The sequence below is a fragment of the Lissotriton helveticus genome, chromosome 10 (assembly GCF_964261635.1).
Source record: "Lissotriton helveticus chromosome 10, aLisHel1.1, whole genome shotgun sequence".
In the NCBI taxonomy this organism is placed as follows: domain Eukaryota; kingdom Metazoa; phylum Chordata; class Amphibia; order Caudata; family Salamandridae; genus Lissotriton; species Lissotriton helveticus.
The window spans coordinates 1,057,545,023-1,057,572,657 of NC_136071.1; the positions used below are offsets into that span (position 1 = coordinate 1,057,545,023).

Consider the following 27,635-nt stretch of genomic DNA (forward strand, 5'->3'; position numbering starts at 1 on the left):
AGAGAGATAGTAGCTGCCCATGTGTTATGAAAAAGATGTTAAAGTTTGAAAAAGGGATAGAAGTTACAATTGAAAAAATAAAATGACTTGGTGGTTGTGAAGTTCTGCGCGTGTGTATTACATATGAAAGTTGAGAGTCCTGTGTTTTTTTAATTTGTTAAGAGACGAAAAAGACACCAACAGTTGACCAGAAAATAGTTTAGAAGTAAATTCACGAGAAAATAACAAGCAATTGTTCAAAATCAACAAACACTAACAACAAAATATTGCCAAAACAATTGGCAAGGGCATAGAATCAGGAAAAGTGAAATACTCCTCAAATTACGAGAAGGGAAATAATCGGGATCTATTCAAGACTTTGTTCTCAAAATAAGAACTTTGCACAACCCTAGCATGCATACGTTTAGGAAAGGTTAGGAAATGTAGACTTTAATTATTAAATATATATGAATAGCATATAGTTGCATTTATGCAAAAGTTACAAGTGAATGTTCCTTGATAATGAAAAAACTTATTTATATGTATTTAATCATGGTCCATCTCAACCACGTAACAAAGTTGTCAATGTTGAATATTATTTAAAAAAGCATGCTTGTATAGTACTGACAAACCAAGAAAACACATCAAATTATAATATTATTGACAGTATTATTGACTTAACAGGACAATTTCCCTGTCATTGGCTCTCTGGATATTGATTCTAAGAGGTTTAACAAGTGGGCTAAATAAAGCGGAGCTTCCTGATATGCGAAACCCCTGACCAGGCTCCGTGACTACATAAAGAGGCCCATAGCTAAGCCTGAGTCACATGTACTTGTTAATTTAAAAGGCGGCAAACTATTTGCTTGCATCTGTTGAGATTGTGAACAACAAGTTCACACCTTTAGGCAACACTTTTACACATTTTTGTAGTAGCTAAGGTGATTAACTGTTAAATGGAATCTCATTTCCAGGGTGTGCCAGCCTACATAGTCTACAGGACTAAACAATACATTCCGACAAGGGTCAGACTCGGAGAGAAAATGGGCCTGGTTACAAAATTAGGTGAGTGATCATTATTAGCGAATCAGCTAATCGGATAGTTAAAAAAGTGGCCCATGCTTGCAAATCAGTTCAGCTATAAACTTCAAAGATAAGCTGTATTGAAAAGGGCCCAGATCAAAGAATTTTATTGCCCCTGCGCTGTGCAAGGTGTCAAAAGGGCAACACACTCCTTAAGTCAAATTGACCAAGCCTCACAAAGCCCCCTTGCATGGCCCTCATGACTTGGTAAATCTGGAGTAATGCTGCCTTGCGTTACTCTGCACTGGGAAGGCGTTCCATGGGTGGTGTAGTGTGGGTGTTCCCATACATCCGCCTATGTATTTTGACTCATGTCTAGATTTACCAAGACTGGTAAATCTGGGAATGCAGCAAAATGTTATGCTTTCCCAACATGGGTGCTACAAGGAGAAATACCTTTATTTCTCCTCGTTGTTTCCTCTTTCTAAGTCTGCTGCATTTAGCAGTAAACTTAGAAGAGGAAAAAGCCTCTGCAGATTGTTTTTGTGTAGGAAGTTGTCTCTTCCTGCACAAAAACAAGCCAGTCTGCAATGAAGGCACCCTTGCACCATGGCACAAGGGTGCCTGCACTGGTGCTAGTCAGCCACTAGTGTGCCAGCTCAAGAAGGGAGCAGGATAGCACCATATCATTGTAAATATGGTACATTCCTGCCCTCTGCATTTGACACAACACGGCACAACAAGTTATCTTCTTGTTTTGCGCTGAGTCAAATTTTGATAAATATGGCCATAGTTATTCTGCAAATTATATTGCAAATTATTGGAGACTGTATGCATTTATGCTTGCTGCAGACAGAGTTTGTGGTAACATCAGTGAAATCAACAGTTAGAAACAGCCTACCAGGCCATAAAACTGGCCCACAAACAGCCACAAAACAACCCATATACTGATCTGTCAGACTAGCCTTTCAGGGACTGCCAAATTGCCCTGTATGCCACTCCAACACTGGTCCTATCCATAATATTGCCTGGACATTAGGTCTCTTCCCTGACTTTGAATGAACACTACATCATTTCCATTTACATCACCTGAGATCACATTATCAAATGTACTTTGCATAAAATATATGAAGGACAAGTTTAGGGGTACCAGTTTTAAAACGAGGGTTAAGTGGCTCCCCACCAAGATAATAGAGGAGATTCAGTGGCAGGTATAGTAGTGCCAGTGGGTGTGCTGAAAGACAGGAAGTATGCAACTATTTCAAGGTGATCAAAAATGAAGTTTAGCCAACACATATTTTACAGAGCAGGGAATAACAAATCCACTGATCATGATTAAGCTACGTCTGTGATAGGCAAAAATCTGATATGCAGAAGCAAATTATAAAAGCACAGTTAGTAGAAATAGCCGCAGTCTTCAGAGCGTAGTACTCAGAAATATAAATTAGAGGTCGGGCTTTGAAAAATAAACAAGATACTCTGCAAGCAAGTATTTAATTTTATTGTATTAAATGTATTGATTGATTATGAGTGAAGCTTTATAAGGAATTATATATAAAAAAGAATGCAGCATCTAATAAAAAAAGAGACTGTGGGAACGAAATTAAAAATGTAATTGTTATTGGATAGTTCAACAAAAAAAAAAAAGATAACCCCCAAAAATCAGTGGCCGTAGCTAGGCTCTTTGCCGACCGTTTCGGTCCCTGCCTTTGCCACCCCCCTGCTGTGCTGAAGAGCTTTATATGGCAGTTCATTGGATGTTAGCACATTCTTTTTATTATTCATACTAACCACAGGAGGTGAAGTAGAAATCAATTACATTATATCATGTGTTGCCTAGTAAGATACAATACCCCGCCACATTCACAGTGTTAAGTCCCTGTGGTTAGCACGAACACTCAATCAGGCCGCCTCGTCGATCTACAGATAAGGTGAGCAGACCCTGAGCGGTTGATATTCTTAACCTCTTGCTTCAAGAGCTCTACCACTCACATGTAAAACTGTGACCCTTCCCCTGAGTGGCAGGTCCACTCCCCCCTCCACATGCTGCAGGTGATGTACAGTCCAATAGCCTTGGGCCAAGCAGGGTGTCCATTTAAATTGCTGCTCACATATGCTGCATAGAAGAGACAGCATAGGCCTTTGTTTTTATCATCTGAGCCATACTTTTGGAATGTTTCCCTTTGGAAAACTATTGGCAGAACTTCATTTTCACGGATTGAAGTTAATATAGCGAAAGAAAGGGCAATCTTCAAAGTCTCAGAAATAAGATACATGGGATACTCCAATAGAAACTTCAATGAGAAGCAAGATTTGTGAACCACAAGTATCTTCTGATCCTATTATTTTCATTACATTACTGCAATGTTGAAAATGTGACTGGTCCTTGAACAGGGCATTTTCTAATTCATCTGGCTCTAGTCTTTAAGTGCGCTTGGATCAATAACTGTGAGCAGCCCCGGTCAATCTAAAATATACTAATGAGTGCTAATAATACAGGTATGCTCTGTTTCAAATAAATATACAATATGCAGCCTTGTGAAAACTTTAAGAATGTAAAGTATTTTAGTGAACCACTTTGGAGAACTACCCCACCTTTCCGACTTGAACATACAACTCGACTATCCATCCAGTAGGGAGGGGGCTCGTTGGAGTGTGTGCCCCCCAAAAAAAAATCCTTTACCATAATTAAACATGATATATTATACCTGGTACTGAAGGGTTTACTTGAAGTGACTTTCATCAATAATATTAAGCACCAAAATAAAAAAAAGGAAAGTATGCAGTTCATTGAAGCATTGGACCTGACACTATGAGCATTCTGACATTCATAGGTATTATTCATGCACCGTTGTTTACTTAATTAGTTGCCTATTTATTAATTTGTTTTTTTTGTTTATTTATTCATTTATGATAATACGTCTGTGGTTAAAAATACAAGTCAATTTTTCCCTTGAAATATTTAACGGATGGAAAATGTATTAAAATATACATAGACACAAACACATAGGGTTTCATTTATGAGGCCCTGGAGGCACTTTAGCGCCACCACAGAATAACTTTTTTGACGCTCCAGTAGTGCAATGTGCTACAGCCTATTTACAAGGCCACTCAAAGCCACTTTACGTGGCTTTCATGGCCTTGTAAATAGGTTCCCCTTTCATGCATGACACTGCGTGAAAGGGGAGTTCCATGGATTTTGCTTGGGTGTTCCTACTCTACATTCATGGAATCTGAAGCATTCCAAGATTTACGAGGTATTGTGAGTCTGAGAATGTGTCAGAATCCTATTCCAACTGGTGCAACAAGGAAAAATACCTTTGGAAAATGCCATCCATGATTATTTTTGTGCAGGGGAGTGTCCCTTCTTGCACAAAAACAATCATCCCTGCAACGCAGGCACCCTTGCAACATGACACTAGGACTTCTGCGTTGGTCACTGCTGCTGTTTTGTGCTGTTGCAGGGGAGAAGGACAGGAATCCGCCGTATCTTGTAGATACAGCACATTCCTCCCCTTTTCATTTGACACACGGCAGCCCAGCTGGAAGGTTTGTAAATTAGGCCCATAGTTTCCACCAAGATTTTATTCGTTTTCAATGTTGTACAAGTTATTTTTAAAACTTTGTTTGCAGGACACGCCTTCTCTTTCCTAGGGACGTTAATGCGTTGCTAGCGTCTTTATTTAACTGAAAAATAAATTTTTAGAGAAATGTACACTTTGCTCAGTGTCTCCTTTTGCTTGGACACTCGCACTTGGCCGTACTAGCATGTTTTAATTTTAGTGTCTTTATTTTTTTACTTTTTATTTTGCATACTCCTTTTTAATAATGAAGGAATGCCTCACTCCCGTGGGCCACTGCACACTTTAAATCCTTGATATGAAGTTATTCATAGGAAAGAGACTAATTGACCTCCACCCACACCAAAGGGGTTAGTTACAGATCAACCGACAACCACATCTGCTTTTGATTTCTAGACATTTATCTGTGCATTGTTTTGCTTTTGTACTAATGGTTTCATTGATTCTAGGCTGGAAGGACGAGTATGCTCAAGGAGTGACTTATGAAGTGGGACTCCGATGGTAAGGGGCTTGGGCCCAAATAGAACAATATGTAAATCTAAAATGCAAGAAACAAGGGGGAATTTAAAATATTACAATATTTGTCACTAAGGAAAACGTCAGGAACAGAGGGACAGTATAAAGCATATCTATCTTCAAAATTGCCTCCATTATGTCTAGGTAGATTAAAGAAAATTAATGATCGGTGAGCAACCATATAGAAGTAATATATTTGTCAACAGAAGTGGCATCAGAAAAGCAGATTATAATTAATATACTTGATCACTCAGGAATATGAGCACTTTGGAAATGTGGTTTCATTTTTGCTATCTGCTTGTGCAATTACAATTTTAAAAGGCGGTAACCTGCTGTATTGTTCTCTTTTTTATAACACAATCTGTTTGGTATGTTTCCCAAGAGTGATGCGCTATACCCTACTTCTTCACAACAGTGTAAATTGGTTTATTGCTAAATATATCATTCAAACTGTTAAGAAAGTTCTATCCTAGAAAGAGTAAAAACGAAAAGCAAGATGAACCTTTACTCGTGGGTAATATCAGGGCTTTAAGTGGGAAAAAAAAACTGGGGGTGCTCTAAAAGGGGAGTGGTAAATCTCTTAAAGGGGTGGAGCCTATCCGAGTAGGGGCGTGGTCTAAATCAAGATAACTAGCATTGTGTGCTTAAGAAAATCATGAAGTCGCATCCAGCAAAGGATAATAAAATAGGCAAAAAGGTATATTTATTAAGTAAAAGCCATAAACATACCAAACACTTTAAAAAACATGTAAATGTAAGCATTAAGAAATCTTTTAAGTTCTGAGTTTTTCTGAAGTTTGTACAATGCTAAAACCCCCTTTTACTGCAGAAAAATTTGTGAAATCCCAAAAGTCACGTGTTCCAATGTAGACAAAACACAGGCATTAGTAACTGCATCTCTACAAGTACAAGCACGATCTTAGAAAGATAATGTGCACTACAGCTCGCCACCTGCCATGGGTCAGGGAGGACATCAAATTCGAAAAACTACAGGGCAATCCGACTGCCAGTGTAAACACACATTTTTATTTACTTTCACCTTGTCAATACTTTGACATCTGTGTACCTCCTTCACGCACAGTTGCAACTGTAATATGTGATCACTGCTCCATGCTAGTTCATTTCAAATGCTCCATGCACTATCAGAGAGGCCAAGGATTGGATGACCATGTATTCTGAACATCATTCTGACACACTGACAGGCACTGTCAGAAACTGAGACAAACAGGCCTTCAGCCTCCACTTTAGGGCTCTCAATCAGTGCTCGTTATGAACTCTTGGAAGCGACTGTTCAAAATGTGTTCTTTACAAGAATTAAAATAATCTACCCAAAGAAAAAACAGAAAAGCAACGTCCTGAAAATAGCTCACACTCTTAAGGAGTGCAAGATTACGCGCAACGTGTAAAAATTGAACAGGAAGTAAATCGGTGACATGGATTACTTTAACATTTTTTTCACACAAATTGTTCAAAACTCCATCAGTGTTATTTGCCAGAACAGTTAAGGAAATTAAACTAGGGCCTGATAGGGACACGATTCATGTCTGTTTTTAATTATTACCAGGTCTGAGACTCACAGGGACCCGACCCACTTAAAGTCCTGGCCACACACCTCCTATGAGGACATTTTCTTATACAATTAACACAAGTGTTCTCACTCGCTGGAGTGAGTATGTTTGCTAGCATCTGGAATGTTCAAGATAATAGGCCTTCAAGTTGCTTGTGGGACAAGAGCGTTTTAAGGCTGATCAGTTACTGGAAGCAACGTGAACATGCACAAGAAACTTTGCACTAATAAATACTTCACACCTTTCAGCGCGATGTAACTCAAACGTTTTTATCAGCATGAACGTTTGAGTGACATCGCAAATGTTCATCTTTCTTAGAAAAATTTCAGCGCGATGTCACTCAAACATAAAAACATAAATAGCTAAGAAAAAATTCCGGGGGGGGGGGGGCTGAATGTTAAAGCACTACGCAGAGTGGAGCTGCAGGGGCTCTTGGAAGGGGTGAAACGACATCAAAGCCTTATTAACATGCAAATGGTCTTAAAGACCTGTTAAGTGCTTGGGTGCGGCTGTGTGTGTGCCCGGGAACTGTCTGAGCCCGGGCTGCCACACACGATGTGGGGGAAAGGGGGTTGAAGCCCTTTGATTCCGATGGTGTTGCGCGCCTGCATGAAGTCATGCCGTCGTGGTCATGCCGTGACCTCCACTAATCAGTGAGGAAACTGAGCTCTCACTGTATAGCATAATTCCTTTTCCTTAACTGAGAAAACATCGCAGCAGCAACCTCCAGGGCTTTAAGTGGTCCAGGTCTGAGCACCGGCAGTTTTATTTTGGGACCCTCGAGACGGTTCTAAAAAAAAAAAAATGAAGAAAGGGCTACCTTTGCCAGCCGCGAAAATAGAGCCCGATAGAGACCCGTTTCGAGGGTCCCCAAAAAAAACTGCCGGTGCTCAGACCCGGACAGACCCGGCCCACTTAAAGCCCTGGGTAATATAAGGCTTATTGATAAAGTCATTCATTCCCGACTAGCAAAGAGGCTGTTGCAGATCTGAGCCATGCAGCGTATGCACCACATGTCCACATGGCTACATGTCCCTGGCACTCCAACTCAGCACATTGCTCGCCTTATTCACAAAAGGGATCTTCTAGAGAAGGTCTGGCTAGAGGCTGTATAAGCAAGGGGCATCAGGCCTCGATATGTAACTGTGCATTGTGGAGAACCAGGCATTAGAGACCCATTCGCTCCCCCCACCCAAGCAGATGGAGGGACAAGGTCCTGCTGACATTAGTAGGTTCATCGCCCTCCACTCAGGGCTTTAAGTGGGCCGGGTCCTGCCAGAGCTCAGCACGGGCAGTTCTAAAAGGCAGATGCTGAGACTATCAGGCTCACCATTTTAGCCCTCACCATCAGGGTGTAAACAGATCTTACCTCTGCATCAGTACCACCCTTCACTGATTTGATGCAACTTCAAAGAGACTCGTTATAGTTCATGCAACTTCAAAGAGACTCGTTATAGTTCATGCACAGTCTCATCATTTCAGAACTTCTTTTTATAGGACTTGTGCCCTGCAAATAACAATGCATAGATACAGCCATGCAGTGCATGTCCCAGGCAGCAAGAAAGCCGCGTCAGATGTGGCCCCCTCTCTGCCTTCCCATTGCCCTGCACCTAAACAGCATAGGTTTACCAGGTACAGAAAGGAAGGCAGCATAGAGGCATATGTCTGAGTCCATCATTCTGTGATTTGGGGGGTGCTCACACATGTTATGACAGAGTCTGGTGGCCTGCCTGCTTCCTGGGACCATGTGCAGGCTCAAATAGTTGCTACACGGTGTGGGTGCATCTGAGGACACATACCTAGAGTTGTGCGAAGTTGCAAAATAGTTCTCTCGAAACACTTCTCACATTTCTTGGGACTATTACAATTGCAATTAATACCCATAACTTGCAAAGTTTGTTACCATGTGGCTTTTCACATTAGAATTGAAGCTTTTCGCCTCTTTCTGTTTAGTTCAAGAGAAAGAAGATCACCAAAGTCCATTCAGTTTTAAAGGGACGAGGAAAAGGTTCTTGACATGTACGAGTGAGGAAACTGTAAAACTGTATTTATGATCAAATACTGCTGCTTCTGGCGACAGCTACTGAAGTGCGGAAACCATGTAAAACGGAAACACGTCGCACTGTAACTAGTCGAGTACCTAAGATGTATGCGACCCTTCGGACACTAATAGAACCATCTTACAGCCTTACATACAAACTACTTGTCAAGAGGGTCTGCACATGTGGATCCGTGTATTCAACTGTGCGTGGGAAATCCACACGCGTGCAAAACAATGGTTTCGTCAGTTACCACCTTTGTCTTTAGTAGATATGGAAACTGTTTTTGGTCCAAAAAAGCTAATGTACTATAGTACTTTTTTAACTTCATTTTGGGGTCAAATAAACACCATTACAATCTACCACCTGCAGAGCTGTAGACCTAGGAAACTGTATTATGCCCCCTCCCTCCCCCCCAACCCCCATCCTGTGCGCAACTATTTATTTTTCAGTTGTCTGCTCCATTAACATAAATACCACATTGGCTGCTTTTACCTCCTTTCCGTTCTATTTTTTTTAATTTTAAAGACTTAGCAACTAACACTACCATAAAACAGCCACGATGTCACGTTAATTAAAAGGTATTTCTAGAGATCACTGGATATCAAAATAACGCACGAATAAATATGTAAATGTTGAATTAAAGAATATTAAACGACTTGACCATTAGAGATTAAAACACTATCCAATGAAAGCCTTTGTTTATTTATAAGATTAATAATGAAGTCTTCAGAACATAAGGTTGGCGGTTCAATTTCAACACAGCAAAAGTCCCGGTTATTTACTGTGCTTATTACACATCTGCTGTGGTATGGTCAGAACATATAAAAATGCTAATCTTTATGAAACGGACGCTACTATTGCAAAAAAGCTGCCACTAGCCGATGCTTTCGGAACATGCCAAAAGAATACACTGCAATCTGCTCGGTGTGAAGTTGAGGTGGCAATATGCTGTCCTTTCTGGGGTTAGTTCTTGAATTATTATCCTAGGCATATCTATTATTTAAATATCTGCACCCCTGACTGTTGTAGCTGTACTTTTCTCAGAGAACATTTCTACAGTAGGAGCATCTCACACAGTACTCGTTATATTCGATGTTTGGAAAATGGCATCTTTATGCACTGTACTTAGGTACCTTCATCCTATTTCATAAAGTTCACTAATATAAAACTGCTGCTAAACAAGAACTTATTGACTTATGCGTTGATTTGGGAAATGTGTATTGTTAAACTATCTCATCTGTATTTGATCTCATTGTATACAGAAATATTGTTGTACATGATGTTTATGTATTCTAGATGGATAGATTATAAATAGATAATGAATACCCAAATAAAAAGTGACACTAGGGCTCCAGCATGCTTTTGACTTTAGTTTTAGAACCGAATTACAACACAGGCCTTACGTCAACTGCATGGCAACGTTCCTCCAGGATTTAGTCCATTACAATATATATACACCCATAAAACTGGTCTTTTAGGATATCACAATGCCTTCTCCAGTCCACAAGTGTGCCACAAAGAGCTTTCATTCAGCGTGACTATTCACAGGGCTTTGTGCGTAGACACTCCCATTGGGATATGGTACGCGGTTGTGTATCTCTTTGGGAATGTAGTCTAGGCCCCACAGGCTGGTAATGGTTGTCCTTGCACCAAACATGATGCCACCTCTGGTAACACTAGTGCACGCCTGTGTGCTGGTACAACCTCTTAGATCCTTTGTTCTAATCAATGAAGTGCCCCCAAGGGGTGATGAAGTACTGTTGCAACGCTACCTCTGTCAGGAACAGTTCAGAATAAATCAGGGTCTTATAGTTTTCTATAAACTGTTTATTAATTAATGGAGCCAGTGGTGACTGTGGCTATGTCAGTCCCAGAGCAACCACCACACTTCTGAAGTATACGAAAACTGGTTGCACATTAGGTAATATAGCCCCCTTAACATGTTAGTCAGCCTAATCTATGTTATGGGAATTATTAAGAATCGCTAAAGACCAAAAAAGTGATGGGCAGATGCTTGAATTAACCTCAGCCACTAGTAATTACTGTAGGCTGAATTTCATTCCATCCATTTTTTCTCAGTTTGCCACGACAGATAGTGATCAGCCATATACAAATCAGTCTTAGCCCTGCCCACAAAGAAAAGTCTAGTAGACATATGTCGATTATAAGGAAGTGCAAGCATTCTGAGGCATATTTCACCCTTTTTGGGTCTTATGAGCAAAGTAGAGAAGTGTGGCTTGAGTCGTAAAAGACTGCCTGTCATGGCATGAATTCACACCAATTTGTGAAAAAGGCCCTGCCTTCCTTGTGGGGTGGGTCTTGTAATAGATAACAGAAACAAATTACAGTTTCTGCAGAGCTTAGAAAGCAGCAATGATGATTTCAGTGTCTATCTTCAGAAAACAAACTTAGTAACTATCCTCTGCTCCCTACTGGATTGCATTAAATTCCATCCTACATCTCTGAGATCCTCCGGTGGACTCGATTCATTTTTCAGCTCAGCTCCTTTAAAAGAATTGTGTGCATGTTTGCAACACATACTTATCTGGGTGTCAATGTTGGTTCACCTGAAATCACACGAGATTTCAATAACTTAAACCATTTAATATGATTGCTTAAATCACTTCAATGTGGTACTCAGATCTTTTCTTCTGCTGGATATGTCATGCTATGGAGTATACATTTAAGCCATATTGTATAATCTACTGCATTCTTGCACAAATAATCCCAAAAATGCTGAAATAATAAACAACAAAGACCACAAATATAGATAGCCTGTCAATAGTTAATTATATTGCAATTGTTTCAGTTGGTGATTTTGCCCTTACACTAATAAGATTATTTTCACAACATTTGCATAAATTCATTAAGCTTGGAAAGGTTGACATTCACAATGTGACTGTCAAGCTATTTTGCCACGAAGTATGAAGAGGAATGGTTGCAAATATCTGAGAAGCATTGGTTTGAAGTGGAAATAGTCATGTTAGAGGCCTTCTGTGTTTACCATGTTTTTTAAAAGAAACTTTTAGTGTTAATTTGCAATGAGATGCCATCATCATCATAAAACGTATTCTGAAGTATATACATATCCATAAAAGCACTTACAATAGTACATCAAATAATTCATAATATTACATCAACCAAAAATGTTAAAGTTAGAAATGTAAAAAACATAACAGTATGAGGTGCCATTTAGCACCATGTTACGTACTCAATATACTATTACAATATACTATTTAATAATATTACAATATACTATTTGACTTCACTTCTATTTGTGGTGGTACAAGTGGTTAATTTCTTCTGTTCAAACTACTAATATATATGTTTGCGTTGGGAAAACAGCTCTGATTGCCACAAAATAAAATTAGATAAAGCAGTTGACCCTTACAATACCTACAACTGTGGTAAAAAGCAGTTCAGTGCAAATAAACGGTAGGAACATTAATGTAGTACAGCTGAAATAAAACGGTGGTCTTGTTAATAAGAAGTGTAAAGTTCCCTCACTAAACAGGTTTTTAGCACACTGAACGTAAGTAATGTACAAATGTATTGTAAAAAGAAGGTGCCTGGTGTAAATTAAACCTTTTAGAAATATCATGACTTAGGAACCGGATGCTCAGTGTGATAAGTAAAAGGACAATTTTTGCACATCAGGTGAAGCATTCATATTGACTTATCTTAAATCCTATGACCAAAGTTGAGTGATGAAAAACTGATTCCTTGAAGCATGAAATATCTTTGTTTACTTGTGGATTTTACATATCTCTTCAACCAAAGCATTACATAAAATATTAATGTCAAAAGGATCTTTAAGGTAAAGAAGTGAGATAAGTTAGTGATGCTACTTTTAGGGGCTGGAAGATGGATAGACTTATGCGGAGGCCAAAGAGATGAATGTTCCATGGTTTATCGGCAACTTGACTAAAGGTGTGAAATCCCTTATGGGCTCAATGAGTAAGGGGGGTGGGGGTCAAGAGAGGAAAGTTATGGATTGGCCTTATCTGGAGTATATTTCAAATGAAGGCAGCTAAAGCAGATTTTAACATAGAAATAGATAAGGAGCGAACCAAGTGGCCAGGGGAAATTGTTCGGCAAGGAATTTAATAAACAAACAGAGAGAAGCACCATTCTGAAAGGATTGTGGGGGGAGACATAATGAACTAATCAACAACAGTCAAGGCATGGATAAAAAGAAGTATGCTTATGAAGGAAAGAACGTTACCAGATATTAAGCACTGACTATGGAGAATGAGTTAGTATTAGCCCTAGTGGATCTAGTGAATGGGTCAAAGATGCCATGAAGTTCATGGTTAGGTGTGAAAGAAAGGAAAGGGTGGAGCTGTGAGATGAAGGACGGCAGGATTTGGGTGCAGAAAACAAGAATTTCAATGTTCTGGAGTGAAGCATGTATTAGTATATCCAAATCTGAAACAAGTGCAAAATTTAGAAAGTTGGTAAATCCTATCTAGTGAAGAGCAAGAGAGAGAAATATGTCTGAGTGTCATCAATGTTGAAAATTAATGCCACAACCTGGAGATAAAAGCAAAAATAGACATAGAGTAGATAGAGAAGACAAATAGCCTGAGTACTGAGCTATATGTTCCACCAGAAAGGGAGTGAAGAAAAGAAGCGAATAAGCATGACCGCGGTGTTGAAGAGCTAAATTGTGTGATTGTGATGGATCATCATAAAACATGAATATTTCTTAGTATGTATAGCTGTAATTCTCACTAGTTTAATGATGACTGTGAGACTTGGCCCTTTCCCCAAAATTTTTCGCCTTTTTATTTCCCTTTTAAATCAGAATGCCCTCATGGTAACAACAATGTATAGGCCTTGTGTAGTGAGGAAAGCCCTGTGTACTGTGAAACTGATGTTAAGATGCAGGTGTCTTATAGCCCTAACATGGCTGCCACTGACCACTGCTGCTGCAGCGGGGTTTAGTGGGCGCATTCTAGTGGCTAGGGCCTGGCTGGAACCCTCCAAACAATGTATCAACTTAGCCTGCCAGCCTGCCCACAGGTAGAATGGTGGAACCTCCTAGAACCCCCTGGAACCTTCTGGAACAGGTGAGGTGACACCAACTGCCACTGCCAACTGTCAACTGGCACTGTATAAGGAAAGGAAGGTAAACTTTCCTGTCAGAGGGACTAAGGGGAGACCTGGGGAAGTACCTACGCAGGAGGATAGGCAGTGGGGGTCAGGGCAGGGTCTTATGATGCTGGAATGACAGGGCCTAGTGTGCTGCTTTACAAGTATTGAGGCATCCTGTACCCCCCCCCCACTGACCTAACCCCGCGGCAGGGAACCCCCAGGGACCACTTGAAGGGATTGGCTGAGAAGAACTTGGAACACCAGCCACCAAACTATTCCCCCCTTCAAGGAACAAGAAACCAAGCAACAAAACTAAGGGCATAAGGAACATCACGCCAACAAGAAACTAAGCTTCTATTTACAAGGGCGCAAGAAACATCACGCCAACAAGAAACTAAGCCTCTATTTACAAGGGCGCAAGAAACCTAAAGCGCTAAGAAGAAATTAAATCATCACAGGACTTTTGAAGAAGCAAACAGGTATTGGCGCGGTACTGACCCTGCGTTTCCTGATGTCACCTGGGGTCTCCCTTGCTAACCTGCTACTGGGGTGTCACCTGTCCTGTATATCTAGCGCTGCCCTTGCTGACCCTGTGAAGAGCGCTGAAGTAATGGAGGGGGTTGCTGCCTTCTGAAGCGCTATATTTGCCTGAACTGCAGCACCCTGAACAGAATGTTATTAGACCTGCTGGTCTTGCCCCCACCTCGTGTGGGCCAAAGCGCTATAGCCCTGCACCCTGCTGTCTGTGAAGCGCTAGAATCCTGGGCGTGATTCCTGCCTGAAGCGCTATATTCTGTGGTGCCCTTCAGCAGCGCTACCTGGAATGAACTGTCTGCCGAGCGCTACCTCTGCTGTGAATTGCCTGCTATATCGTAGCGCTGTGAATCCTGAAAAGCGCTATCCCCCTGAAGCGCTGTGTCACCAAGAACTTCTGTGGCTCTAGAAGTTGCTGCCTTCTGAAGCGCTGACTCCCTGCTCCCCCAACGCTCCTTTGCTGTCCCTGTGAAGAGTGCTGAGGTACTGAAGGGGGTTGCTGCCTTGTGAAGTGCTGTACCTGCAGGGTGCTATTATCTAAACCTGATTGCCTGCTGAAGCGCTGTCCCCAGCATTGCCTGTGGCCAAGCGCTGTCATGTGAGGAACTGAGGTAGTGCCCAGGGAAGCGCTGTAATTTCACTCCAAGCGCTTTCTTGAATGTCCCATAGAAGCGCTGTAATTGTGTCTCCAAGCGCTCTCTTGTAGGCCCCAGAGAAACGCTGTATTTTTGACCTTAAGTGTCCACCTGTTGGCCCCTATGTGCCTCTAGTGACGTGGAGGCCATTAAGTTACTGTTTATGCCTGAGGACAGGCTTGCCATTCATTAACTGTTTGGGCCCTGGTTCCGGCGTAGGCCTAAAGACATACTGAGTTCACCTGCGATGGCTTAGCCCTGCATAGGGGAGTCCAAGGCATAGTAAAATGCTCATTGAGAATGCTTTACTGAATTGCTTATTGAAATGTTCACCTTAATTAACAGAAATGTTTTACTAGTCTAAAGCAAGGCCTGTGCTTGCTTAATGAGATGTTGCTCTCTAGCAATGAGTAATGTTCTATTTATAAGTTACTTAATGAAATGCCTATGCCTGATTCCTTCCCTGTAATGTTTACTCCTGATTAGGGGGATGTTACCTATGATTGGGGAAGAGTTTTGAAGTGGTTATTCCTGCTTGGAACCAGGATTATTCTGAACTATAGAAGTTTTATTACACCCCTGCCCCAGTGTTATAACCTCTACTTATTTACAGGATTACTCTTGGGTGCTGAGAGGTTTATGCCTGCTTAATGTAGGAATTAGAATGTTGATCCTGGCCTGGGGGTGGAAACGCCAACAGCTGCATAATAAACTGTGTCTGCTGACTAATGAAACATTTATTCATGTTGGTTGAAAGGTGGAGCACATGCCCACAGTTATGGAGTGAGGTGCTCCTTGCTTTAAAAGAAATGTTTACATTTACTAAAAGGCTTTACATGCATAAACCAAGTCTTCTAAGCTCAGGCTTGCCTGTTAAAAATGGTTATCTCTGCCTTGAAGAGTTGTTAACTGTTGATTGCTGAGTAGGGGAACGTTCATGCTATAAGGATATAGTTACACTGCCTAATGAGATGTTTTATCCGCAGTGGCGTGTTTTTATTCCTGCCATAGGAGTTTCATTCCTGCCTAAGGAAATGGTTAATGAAATGTTTTACCCTCAGTGAAGTGTTTAACTTCTGCTAAACTGATTATCTCTATTGCAGGAAATGTTTTACCTGTAAGCTCCTGATTAATAAGGGGAAGGCCCTGCCTGTTCAGGCATCAGTTAATAGGATGGTGTGTGATGCCTGAAGAAATACTTTATGCCTAATGAATGGTGTTGACCTCATTTGAGGCAATGTTTACTCCTGCCCAGGGAAGGGTCTCATACCCCTGCTATAACAGAGATCTACTTACACCTGCTCAATGTAGGGATTTCTACTTCCCTGGTGGAATGTTGGTGTAGCCCTGATACAGTTAAACCTGCACAAGGGGATGGTTACCTAGTTTGCAATGTTTTCTCCTAGTTAGTGCTGGCTAATGCAATGGTTAGCTGTGCCCAATGAGAAGTTCTCCCAAAGGGATGCCCAACCTTGTTATATGGAATAATTATTCTTAATGAAATGTTTAATTCCTATTACAGGAGGAGAGTTACGTCCACATACTTTTGTGGCAAATGAAATGTTTCATATTTAAGGAAATGTTTGAACTACACTTAACGAATTGTTTATTCCTACAGCGGGGAGATGTTTCTGTTATGGAACTGTCCCTTTGTTTACCTGAGGAAATGGATATTGATGCTTAATGCAGTGTTGTTCTTATGACTTTGAGATGTATTCCTTTCAGGTACTGACCAAGAAGCAAGGCGTAGGTCGGGCCTGTGTCCCACTAAAAATGTATTTAACTATTTATTGATCCAATATTTAATATTTATTGCAGAACGGATATTTATTCATCTAATATTGATCGCAAGTTTTGAGACACATGTATTTTAAATGAATTTATGATTTCCCTGATCCTGCTCTATCTATCTGATTATTTATCTTAATACAAATCACTTGTTTTTATACAAGCTCTGGAGTGGAGTCATTTATTGCGTGCCCAGGTTTCTGTCTCAGTGTGAGTGTGTGCTGCATGATCGCTTAACACATGTGCTTTCGGACGCCTACCCGCTCGTGCCATGCTACCCTAGGGGACTGGTGACCCCAGTTCCAACAATGACCAATTAAAACAAACAAATACGAAGAATATTATCAATTCTTTTTAAACAGATCTAGACCAATAATAATAGGTGGGAAGTTGCAGAAAATTGTAAAAATCTGAAAGACGAACATTAAGGCAGCAGTATAGAACTTTATCGCACATATAAGACGTGCTAGGCCTAGACGATCTCTGTTTGAGCTATCAAATTAAAATAGACAACCTAGACACAGTTGTGTAGTGAATTCACAAAGTGTTCTATGGATACCTTTGATCATGAGGTGAGGGATCATAAAAAATTGACGCAAGCCTTCAACTCCCAAACAAGGTGGCTGCTTCTTTGTCAGGTTTGCTCCACACCCGTGGAGCATTTTTAGCGGCACTGATGGGCACCCAAATGTTGGAAAGTACTTTGAATACAGGTGTAACTCGCTTTTCTGAACATCTCGAATGACGGTTTACAGTGTGATTTAACATTCTACTCTAAAACACCTGCTTTTCCATCATTCTTTTTTCTGTTAAGTGTGGTTTTTTTTCTCTCTGGACATTGTTTCTTTCATTATGCAAAAAGCGTATCTCTTAGTGACAAATGCAACCCTTTCTACCGTACGGGAATTTGGAAAGGTGAAAAAGCTACTGACAAGCAGCCACTTTATTGACCATGAACAAGATATTTGGAAATGCTGTGTTTGTTTGATACTTGTGATAGATTGCTTTGATTTATACTGTGTTTCATATTCGCCTCCTTGTAAAGTACATCTTTAGCAATATACAAGCTTTACCAAGTGTAAAGACTGTTTCTTGAAAGAAAATGACTCTTTTTCACAGTTCTTAACAAAGGGTTGGATTAATTAGAGTGGGGAAATTTGTCAGTTCTGTGGATAACAGATGGGCAACATCTTGTAACAAGTTAGTTTAAACACTGTTTGTAAATCCCAGGTTAGAAAACAGTAGTAAGTTTTGAGTTGAAAAGAACAAACTATCTGCATTACCGTATGAAATAACTCAAGACTTGGATAAAAGGGGCAAACCTAACTCAATGATGGTTAGCTGGATGGGCGTGCTTGATTATACTGGTCAAGTATCTCCATATGCTCCCATGGAGACTTGTGTGGGTCAGGCAAGCCTTTTACAAATGAATTTAGTTTCTAACTGACATCCAACGAGGGTGCACCATGGCTACCAAAATGGGGTTTTACTTCTGCAGGATTCCTGTCTAGCATTATGTGCCTTGTGCTCATTTTTAACATTGATGCTAATTCATGTATTATATTAATCATATAATTTATTGTTTGTTTTGCTAGGCATATCAGTACAGAGGTTGTTGCACAGTATGCGAACACCCATATTTTGATTATTCTTTTTTACTCTTCAGCAGGGTTGGAATGTGAGAGAAATGAGGCCGCCCGCAGCCAAAATAAAACTGGTCCCATTACTGCATCGGATAGCTAAAAACCAGGGCCTGACTAGGAACAGCAACCGCCCTGACATATTGCTGCTCAACCAGCCCTGGGAGCAGGGGACGGCATGGGTTGCTAGCATGAAGCACCGCTCCTGCTCCTGCTTTTGTTACAGGAGGCCGTTATTGCAGAATTACTGCAAAACTGGCCCCCATGGGCAAAAAAACAACCCCCGCCCCTCCGGCCCACTGGGGAAATGGCCGATGCCCACTGCGGCCAGTCCAGCCCTGCTAAAACCATGGCCGCCATTTACAAATAAGGGCAGTTTTGACCTTCTAAAGGCAAGTTGTATATGTGTTTTGCAAGGTCTGGAAGACTGCATGCGTATGTGCTTGCTGCAGATAGTCTTTGTGGTAATATCAGGGAAATCACTGGGAAAAACAGAACATTACACCATAAAAAAAGACCCACAGGCAGGCAAAAAACAGCCCTTACACTGCTCTTAGCGCCCACACTTAGGGCACTGCCAAAGTGCCCTGAAGGCTAGTCCGACAGTGCTCTTCTGAAGCAGTCAGAAATTTACTGGACTGGGTCAACTTGTGTTGATGAATGTTCTCACTCGTCGTTCTTGCGGGAGTAAAATAAAAAAAAAAACATTTCAGGGGCTCTAAAATTACACTGTAAATTGTAATTGGATTGTATATTTTCCATCATCGAAATAATATTGTATAAAGGTTCAGAATGAAACTATCTCAAATGCCCATGGCATTTGTGTTGACGAAAATAACCTCAAAAACTCAGTTGGGTATTATTTTACAAAGTTACTTGAGGACTGGCTGAAAGCTGACTTAACATTAACTGATGCCAACTCTCAAGCTGCACCACTTTGCCATTGTAAATGTTGCCCATTTTTATGTAGTTTGATGTTTACATTGTCCACACTTGATGTCTAGGAAAATGTACAATTAAAAGCAATTGTCATTGTCCATTCACTGGTCATCTGTGGGCAATGATACCTATCTTCTTCAATGAGCATTTTCAAATCAAACACTGACCATTATATAACGATATAATAAATAAATCAGTCATGTTGTATAATGTATAGGACATGTTTGAGATGTGGTTACAGAGTAGTAACAATGAAGGGTCATGCTCCAAACTCACAGCATTTTGCCTATACCTCTGATACTCAACATTTGCCCAGCTCCCCCACCACCACCTAAAACCAGAATAAAAACAATGCCCCCCAATAGAAAACCTTGACCAATATCATATTATAAATATCACTAAATCATAGAGCAGCTCTAAAGCTCTCCCTTATTCTAACGCATGGCTTTTATATAAAGTGTTCTAAAATAAATTTAGGGTGACAAGTTTGGTGCTGTAAATCACAAATAAACATGTTCATCTGAGTGACCATCAGCATGATGACAACACCTAGTTATATCTTCATTTGGGTTTAATCGAGGCAGGGGTGTAGCTCTGGGAGGTGTTTGGGCTGTTGCAGGCCCTAAAAAACGTATTCTGTAGTAAATAGTTGGGTACAAGTGCTTTCAGGCGGGTAATTGGTAGTGTATGTCAGATTTCAGTTGGGATTTTTACATGCCCACACTGACAAAAAACACACACTCTCTCTTGTCTATGTATTGAAAGGCCTTAAAAATGTTTATTAGTTTGAAAAATATTGCATTTTAAGTACCCCTAACAATCCGCACTCCTCTCCCTTTCCCCTGCAACTTAGGCCCCTCCTATGACTGGCTACTCATGTACTGTGTTTTAACAAGATGTCCCAGCGTGATTGTTGGGAAATCTGAAGCTCACACCCCCCAATCATACTGAGCAAGCTATGCCCCTGCCTCCAGGACATCAACACTGTCTTTCTTCCTTACAGTGGTTCTATGGGCTGCATGGGGGTTATTTCTCAAAGACAATTTATGGAGGTGCCTGGTCCAAGGAAGATGCTGATCTGCCTGTCTCAAAGGGAGAAGGAGTGATCCGCTTCTACTATCTCAGTGTAAAAGTCTGTGTATGGTCTCTCAGTTCGGGTTTAGCTTGCATTGACATCCTCAAATACGGTGTCTTCATCTTTCCATGCTGAAAACACATATTTTTCTAGATTAATTTCAGACAGTGAAACAAGCAGTGATGCTGCCAAGGCACTCCCAGAGACAGTGGTTCATATGGGGACTGGGGTGGCTGTCTCTGCGCCAACCAGGAATCAATTCACCAGGGACAGACTCATTTTAGGAATCTTTACTCAAATCGTGAGTTATGTACAAAGGCTTTCGAGTCAGACCAGAATGTCTTGTTTTCAAATTATTCGTTGTGATATCCTTCACATGTAATTTGGCAATCCAATCTTTGGTGAAGCTTTTCCCTATAATGGAGGCCGCTTTCCTGTGGCCTAGAGAAATGCGCCCTCGTTTGTGTATTTCAGAAAACTGTCTCGTAAACGTAATTGGATGTTTATGTTTGAAGTGATAGGTGTAATGCATGTTCTATGAGTGCGATAAAGAGCAAGGGACCGTGCTGGTGTAGAATTAAGTGTGTGATTGTATCCCCTCTTTAGGCCTTGCTGTCCTATTTATTGGTACTTTAGTGCTCGGAAAGATACGTTTCAAACAGTCAGAGGAGCACATGACGAACTCTGCGAGCGATTGTTCTTCCAGACTAGAGCAACACAACACGACTCCTCAATATGTGCAGGGTATTGGATATTACTGTAGCAAGCTGGGCAAGGCAATCACGGGCGGGGTGAACTCTGATATACAGCAAGAATCAATGCAGGGGCTGTCATATCAATGACGGGTGCATGGGGAGGGAAGAGTGTGAAAAACAAGGAAGGGGCATTCAAGGTGCTGAGCACCCAGCAAGGGGGGAAGATTGTATTTACTCATAAGTAATATTGAGTATCATAATAATAACAACAATAGTGATAATTATGAATAATAACAATAGTGATGATTATAATCATAATAACAATAGTGATAATTATTATGATGATAATCCTATTAAAAATAATAACAATATTGATAATGATAATAATAGCAATAATTATGTTAATAATTACTACAACAACAACAACAATAATAATAATGACGATGGTACTAATAATAATGATCATAATAAGGATGATTGTGATGATGATAATAGTGACAATAATAATAATAATAATAATAATAATAATAATAATAATAATAATAATAATAATTACAAGTGGTATTGTTAATATTATTTGTATTGTTATTACTATTATCAGAAGCATCGTTGCCATTATTATTATTGTGGTTGTTAATCAAAATTGTAGTTATTATAATTAATATTATACTGATGATGATAATAATGGCAATGATAATAATGATACTCATATTATTAATAATAATTATAATAATAATAACGATGATGATGATGCTGAGTTTGACGAGAAAAAGTAGTAGAATAGTTTTCCTACTAAAACTAATACTGATACTATTCATAATAGTGTATGTGTAGTTGGTGCAGTGGATGATGACGGTAAATATAATTCTACTTTTAATACGAATGCTACTATAATTAATAATAGCTAGAATCATAATACTAATAATGATAGTGCGGTACTGGTATTATTATAGTGGTACTTGTATTATTAATAAATATTACGATTTAGTAATAATAATATTTGCCCACAAACATTGTATTCCTTCATTAGCCGACATATGCCGCAGTTTTAATTAGTAATAGTCCTCTCCTCCTAAATATAGATGATATATAACTCAATACTTCTCCTCGTCAGACTATTTTGACTGTATTTTGCATGTAATCTGGTAACTCAATACTTCCTTCATGTGACTAGTTTTATATTGTACTTTGTATGTTTATTGACCTCCTGCTTCTTTATTGTAACTTTTAGTCACACTCTGTCTGTAAAGCGCTCTGATATCCGTAAGGATCATGTTCGCGCTCTATAAAACTTTCAAAATAAATAAATATGTGATGTAAATAATGAGAACACAGCGGCACGTCAGTGCGTGCGTAAAGCACATGTACAGTACCTGCCGTGCTAGCCAATACGTCCTACGTCAGCAGGGCCGTGTTCGCGCGATAATTACCTGACAGAACAATGAATAAAATACACGCCCGTCATATTAGCTGGTCAGACCACGGTGTGGGTTAATGCCCGCACTGCAGAGCCCTGCATTCTGGTGCTTGTACGCAGCCTGTTATCTTTCTGAGGTAGATGAAATGAGTACCAGAGAGAGAGCAGGGTGATAGAAATAATCCCGGTAAAAGCCGAGATGCCACTCCTCGTGGGAAATGTATTGGTAAATTCAGCAATTATTGTAATGTACGTCACCACTTATTTGGTAGTCATTGCTGTGCACTCTGAAATCCCAACTAAAAATAATGCAGGGCTTGGGAATCACTACAAATGTCGTAAATTAATATTTTTCATCTCGGGTCCAGGCATGAGGGTCATTGAAAAAACCGACCCTCCCTCTGACTTCATATCAATAAAGCGAAGCCACCGCCTTTATTGTGATGCAGCGCTACTAAGAACACAGGAAGACAAAAGGGGGAGACGGTGGTAAGTCAGGAGGAGTCCGGTTATATAATAGGCTCCTGACGTCTTTATTGTGGGTGTATTATACAGAATAAAGTACCCATGGTTTGTTATATCAACGCCTGTATAAAGTCGCATTGCAGCGCCCTGACATCAATGTCTTCTCTAATTCCATGAAACTAAAAGTTACGTTTTTATTGAAATATTCTATAGCTACCATTACTGTTTGCTGTGAATGGTAAATAATTATTAGAGGTCTAAAAATGTCACAAGGTGGATTGCAGCGCTGCTTTCCACCGCCGCCGTCGTCGAACGGATGTGCAATCTCAGTCCACACCTCACCTGAACGCAGAAGGGACAGCGACTTCGGCACTGCCAGGCCCGGTGCATCCCTGGTAGTGTTTGCAAAGACATTTGCTTGCATTCCCGGATATAATATTATAATATGAGAAGTGCGTTGGTGAGTCCCGCGCTGCAGAGGGTGTGGAAGTGTAATTGACTTAAATGTAATTGACTACAATGGAAATCCGCAGCCATTCCTTCGATTACAATGGAAATCCGTACAGCGCCTCGTCAGGAGTAATAAGCGCTATATGAGTATTGTTCCGCGTTCTCAAATTCACTTTTCTGAAATGGAGCCTGACTTCAGCGGAAGTTATAGTGAGCGCATTTTCATACCACTCACTACAGGCGCATTTTACTTGCCGCAGGGACACACTTTAACAGGCAGATACGCACTGGTGTACAAAAAAAACCCTCATTACAAGTCGATCATAATGGGGCGCAGTAATTAGGGTACTTGTAAAAAAAATACCAATAGCCCAGGGCAAGTTATAAGTGTGATAAATTCCTCCTATCCAAGGGTTACACCTGAAAGAGAGGCATATGGTGTACAACTGTTTTTTAGCACACAATATTGCATGTTTTGCCTTTTTTCCAGGCTTTTTCAACGCCTTTAATTGTCGGCAGTTTCGACCTGTGGGAAATTATCTAGGGAAAACTGCAAGTTGTGCAGTTCCGATTCCTGTGTGGTCGACATTTAGCATGAATGTATAACAAGGGCTAAGGTTGGCAGTCACACGGTTTAGGCCCTCCTTCCTAGTAGCCCACATAATTCTGGTATGCGCTGTAACTACCAGAATCAACGTTTTTTAGTTGGCTGCTAACACTTCCCTCCCACAGTCTCCCCAGATACATTTTGGCAGGTCAAACCTGCTGAAAATGATTGGGTGGAAATTGTGGCTTTGATGAGGTAAGCAACAGAGTGTGTGCGCTGTTCAAAGTAATTATTGGGTTTTTATTGCACCCGGTGAATTCAATATCGGATTTTGGGGCTTCAGGCAAGAGATATTTGTGAGCTCCTTGTTTGGAACAATTTGGTATTGTATTGCCCATTTTCCGCTAATTTGTGCCAGCATGATGACAATCAATCCTTCAGAAACTGGGTCACATATAAAAAAATTAACATATCTTTCTTGTGGGGTGGGAGGAGGCAAACACCCTTAAACTGACACTGGGGAAAGGGGCTGCGGTTAGATGCAGACAGAGAGCACAGAGAAAAGAAGGTGCACTATAGAAATGAGCAGGGGTGATGCTAAGTGAAAGTTCACTTCCTCGGGGGTACGCTTGGAAGGTGTCGGCCCTGGTCGAGAGCCCTCTTTGCCAAGGCCTTAACTCGAGTCTGGCTAAATTCAGATACAGCCTGTTGGATTTCACTAGGAGCGATGCCACATAGGCCCAAACACAGGACCACACAAATGAGTGACTGACATTCGACCAGAAATTAAAATATACACTTGTTCTGTTGAAATCACTGGAAATGTGAAAATTGAAAGTTCCCTGACAACTCTCTGAGAAAATGGTTCAAAATGTTTACCCAAATATACACATCATATAATTTACATTTCTGTAACTGTGCTCCTGGACTGTGCTAAAATGAAGCGAATTCCTCTGACGTTCTGCTACCCGAAAAACAGAATAGTTTTTCATTGATATTTTTGTAAACTACTTTTTCCTTTTTAACACAAGAAGTTTACTGGTTTAAGTCCTGGCTATGAAACACTGGAACTTTATAACGTGCGCAATATTGTTACTGAAGTAATGTTTAGGTCATCGGGAGGGGGCTCTTGAGTTTATATAAAACCCAATTATTAAACACGTATTCGAAAAACAAACGAGATTCTGAACGGGTGAAATGTTCGCACATGATCATTTTTAACCTAAGAATGTATTCCTGTAAAGTTAGAGTGAAACCTCCCGCCACAAGTGACAGCGTTAAAGGTCCCGCAGCCGGAGACTGCGCTCCAACGCCCTGACGCAGGTGCTAATGTTTAAACGCTACGCCGCAGGTGGCAGGAGTGACGTGAGGGGTGATGGCGCGCCCGCGCCAGCGGTGCCTTACCTGAGCTGTCACTCTTCCGCTTGCCCGCCCTCTTCTCCGTGTCCGCTGGAGAGAGCGCCTGCCTGCTGTAGTCCCCCGGCACGCAGGCCGCTCCGGTTGGGGTGCTGGAGCCCATGCTGGGGGAGCTGGAGCACAGGACGGGGGAGCTGTTGCCCAGCTCGGGGAGTCCCGAATCCTGCTGGAGGCAGATGCTGTGCCTGGCAGCCGCATGCGGAGACGCCATCTGAGGAATGTGCCAGTTGGACTGGACTGGTGCTGATGGTGCTGATGGTGGTGGTGGTGATGGTGATGACCGCGGTGGTGCTGGCTGCCGTACATTGCCTCGTCGTTAGGGTAACCAGCAATTATGCACGAGGGGGCCGACGTGGACAGGTCGGGGTAGGACATGTGGTCAGACCTGCCGTGGAGGGCAAGCGGTGACTGCGAGAAGGGGTGCAGGCTCTGGGCGGCCGCGTGCGGGCTGCGCAGGCAGCCAAAGAGAGTGTGATCCATGGCACGCGCCTCTCAGGCTCCAGGCATAGGACGGTTCCCGCTGCAGAGATCCAGCCCGGGGTGCGCTCCCGATGTCCCGTGCGCGTGGGCCTCGGCTCCTGAAGGGAACGTGCGCGGTGCTGGAAGTCCAGGCCAGGCCGCTGGCCGGTCCCGCCCTGCTCCAGCCCTGTCCCCTGCACCGGGATCACGACACCGCGGAGTGCTCGGATGTCAAGTGAGGGAGATGCTAAAGCCAGTGCAATATGGTCCCCGAGCACTGCGCTAAGGGGGAAACCGTTCCGAGAGGTTATAAATAGCGTGTAATCCGAGCCGGGGGCTGGTTCGTGAGCGCAGCGCTGACCACATGCAACTCCCTCCAAAACTCCTGCCTAAAGTGCACACAGACACACAAACACGCACACAAAATGCGCGCTCCATAATAAAACGTTGTGTTTGTGCGCGCCTCATATAGATAGTATGTCACATATAAAACAACTTTTGTTCTTTGCATATTTTTCACAGCGCAAACTCCAAATGGCCTTTCTGTAATATAATAATGGTATTGGAAAGTTCTATGACAAACCTTTGTCTGCTTCTGTGTAGGATAACCCCACAGCCAATGGCTGTGCATGGCAAATGGACACTTGTACCATTATCTTACCGAGGACCTACAGCTTTACGCGTTTCTACATAGCATAGAATAGCACAGGAGGTCGTCTACCTTGAATAAAAAAAGGTATCACGTGCAATTCGGTGGCTTAATGAAGATAATGCGATATGTTTTTATTTATGGAAACCATGCCTGTTTAGAGCTCACTACAGTAGTTATATTTACAACAATTGATTTGAATATAGTAATTAACATGCAAATTAGATATATGGGCGTGGTGTTTGTTTCACACATAATGCTCTTATTTTGTAATAATTACTCATATTTCTGCAATTAGAGACGCCGACGGTTAGGCACTGTAGACAACATATATACTGTCTGCCCATCAAATGCTCAAATATAGAGGGCTTTATGTGTAAATTAATGTTAGATTTTTTTTTACCAGTGCTGAAGTATAACATAAGTCTTGCACACCACATTTGCAATTTCGTTTTAAATAAATGCTGCGACACATACTCATACACCGTGTACTCATATTGGAACTAGCATTCTTACCAAAAATTTTACTAAAATGCTAGCCTTCCGTCACTGGTTCAGATTAGTATTATGCTCTACAAGGCAAACTGGTGATAACGAACAACCATCTCTGCCCAAGTGCATATTTCAAGTATAATTGAAGGTGGTGGTGGGGTTGGGAGTTAATGGGGCAACCACTCCACACCCCTCCTGCGGCTACCACAGTGCTTGAAGTGGAGGCATAGCTACGAGTAAAAGTTTTCAACCCACAAATTGAGGCTAGGGCTTTTACTTTCTGGGCTTCCAGGTGCGTGCCCCATTTTAGAGACTTGTCAAACCATATTCCGAGATATTTATACTCGTTGACTATCTCTAATTCCGTTTGCTCCAGAAACCAATTGAACTTTTGGTTTCTCTTCCCAAAGCACATGATTTTTGTTTTGTCCATGTTCACTGTGAGACGTTTGGTAGCACAGTAAATGCTGAACGCATTCAACTTCCTTTGCAGACCCAACTCTGTCGGATCCAGGATCACCAGATCTTCTGCGTACAAAAGACAAGACAAATGTTTCCCATTTACTTTTGGGCTTGCACTTCTATCAGTCAACAAAAGGGAAGGTATGTCTGCAAGAAAGATTGAAAA

General features: G+C 41.3%; 1 protein-coding gene across 1 annotated transcript in view; it reads right to left on the reverse strand.

Annotated features, from left to right (window-relative positions):
• The window catches only part of MEOX2 (mesenchyme homeobox 2), a 258,787-nt gene extending 232,655 nt beyond the window's left edge, over positions 1-26,132 (reverse strand). Inside the window, 2 exon segments of the mRNA XM_078664421.1 lie at positions 25,396-25,644; positions 25,647-26,132. Coding sequence (XP_078520547.1) covers positions 25,396-25,644; positions 25,647-25,887 — 490 coding nt within the window. The 5' untranslated portion in view covers positions 25,888-26,132.
• Between the last annotated feature and the right edge of the window lie 1,503 nt (positions 26,133-27,635).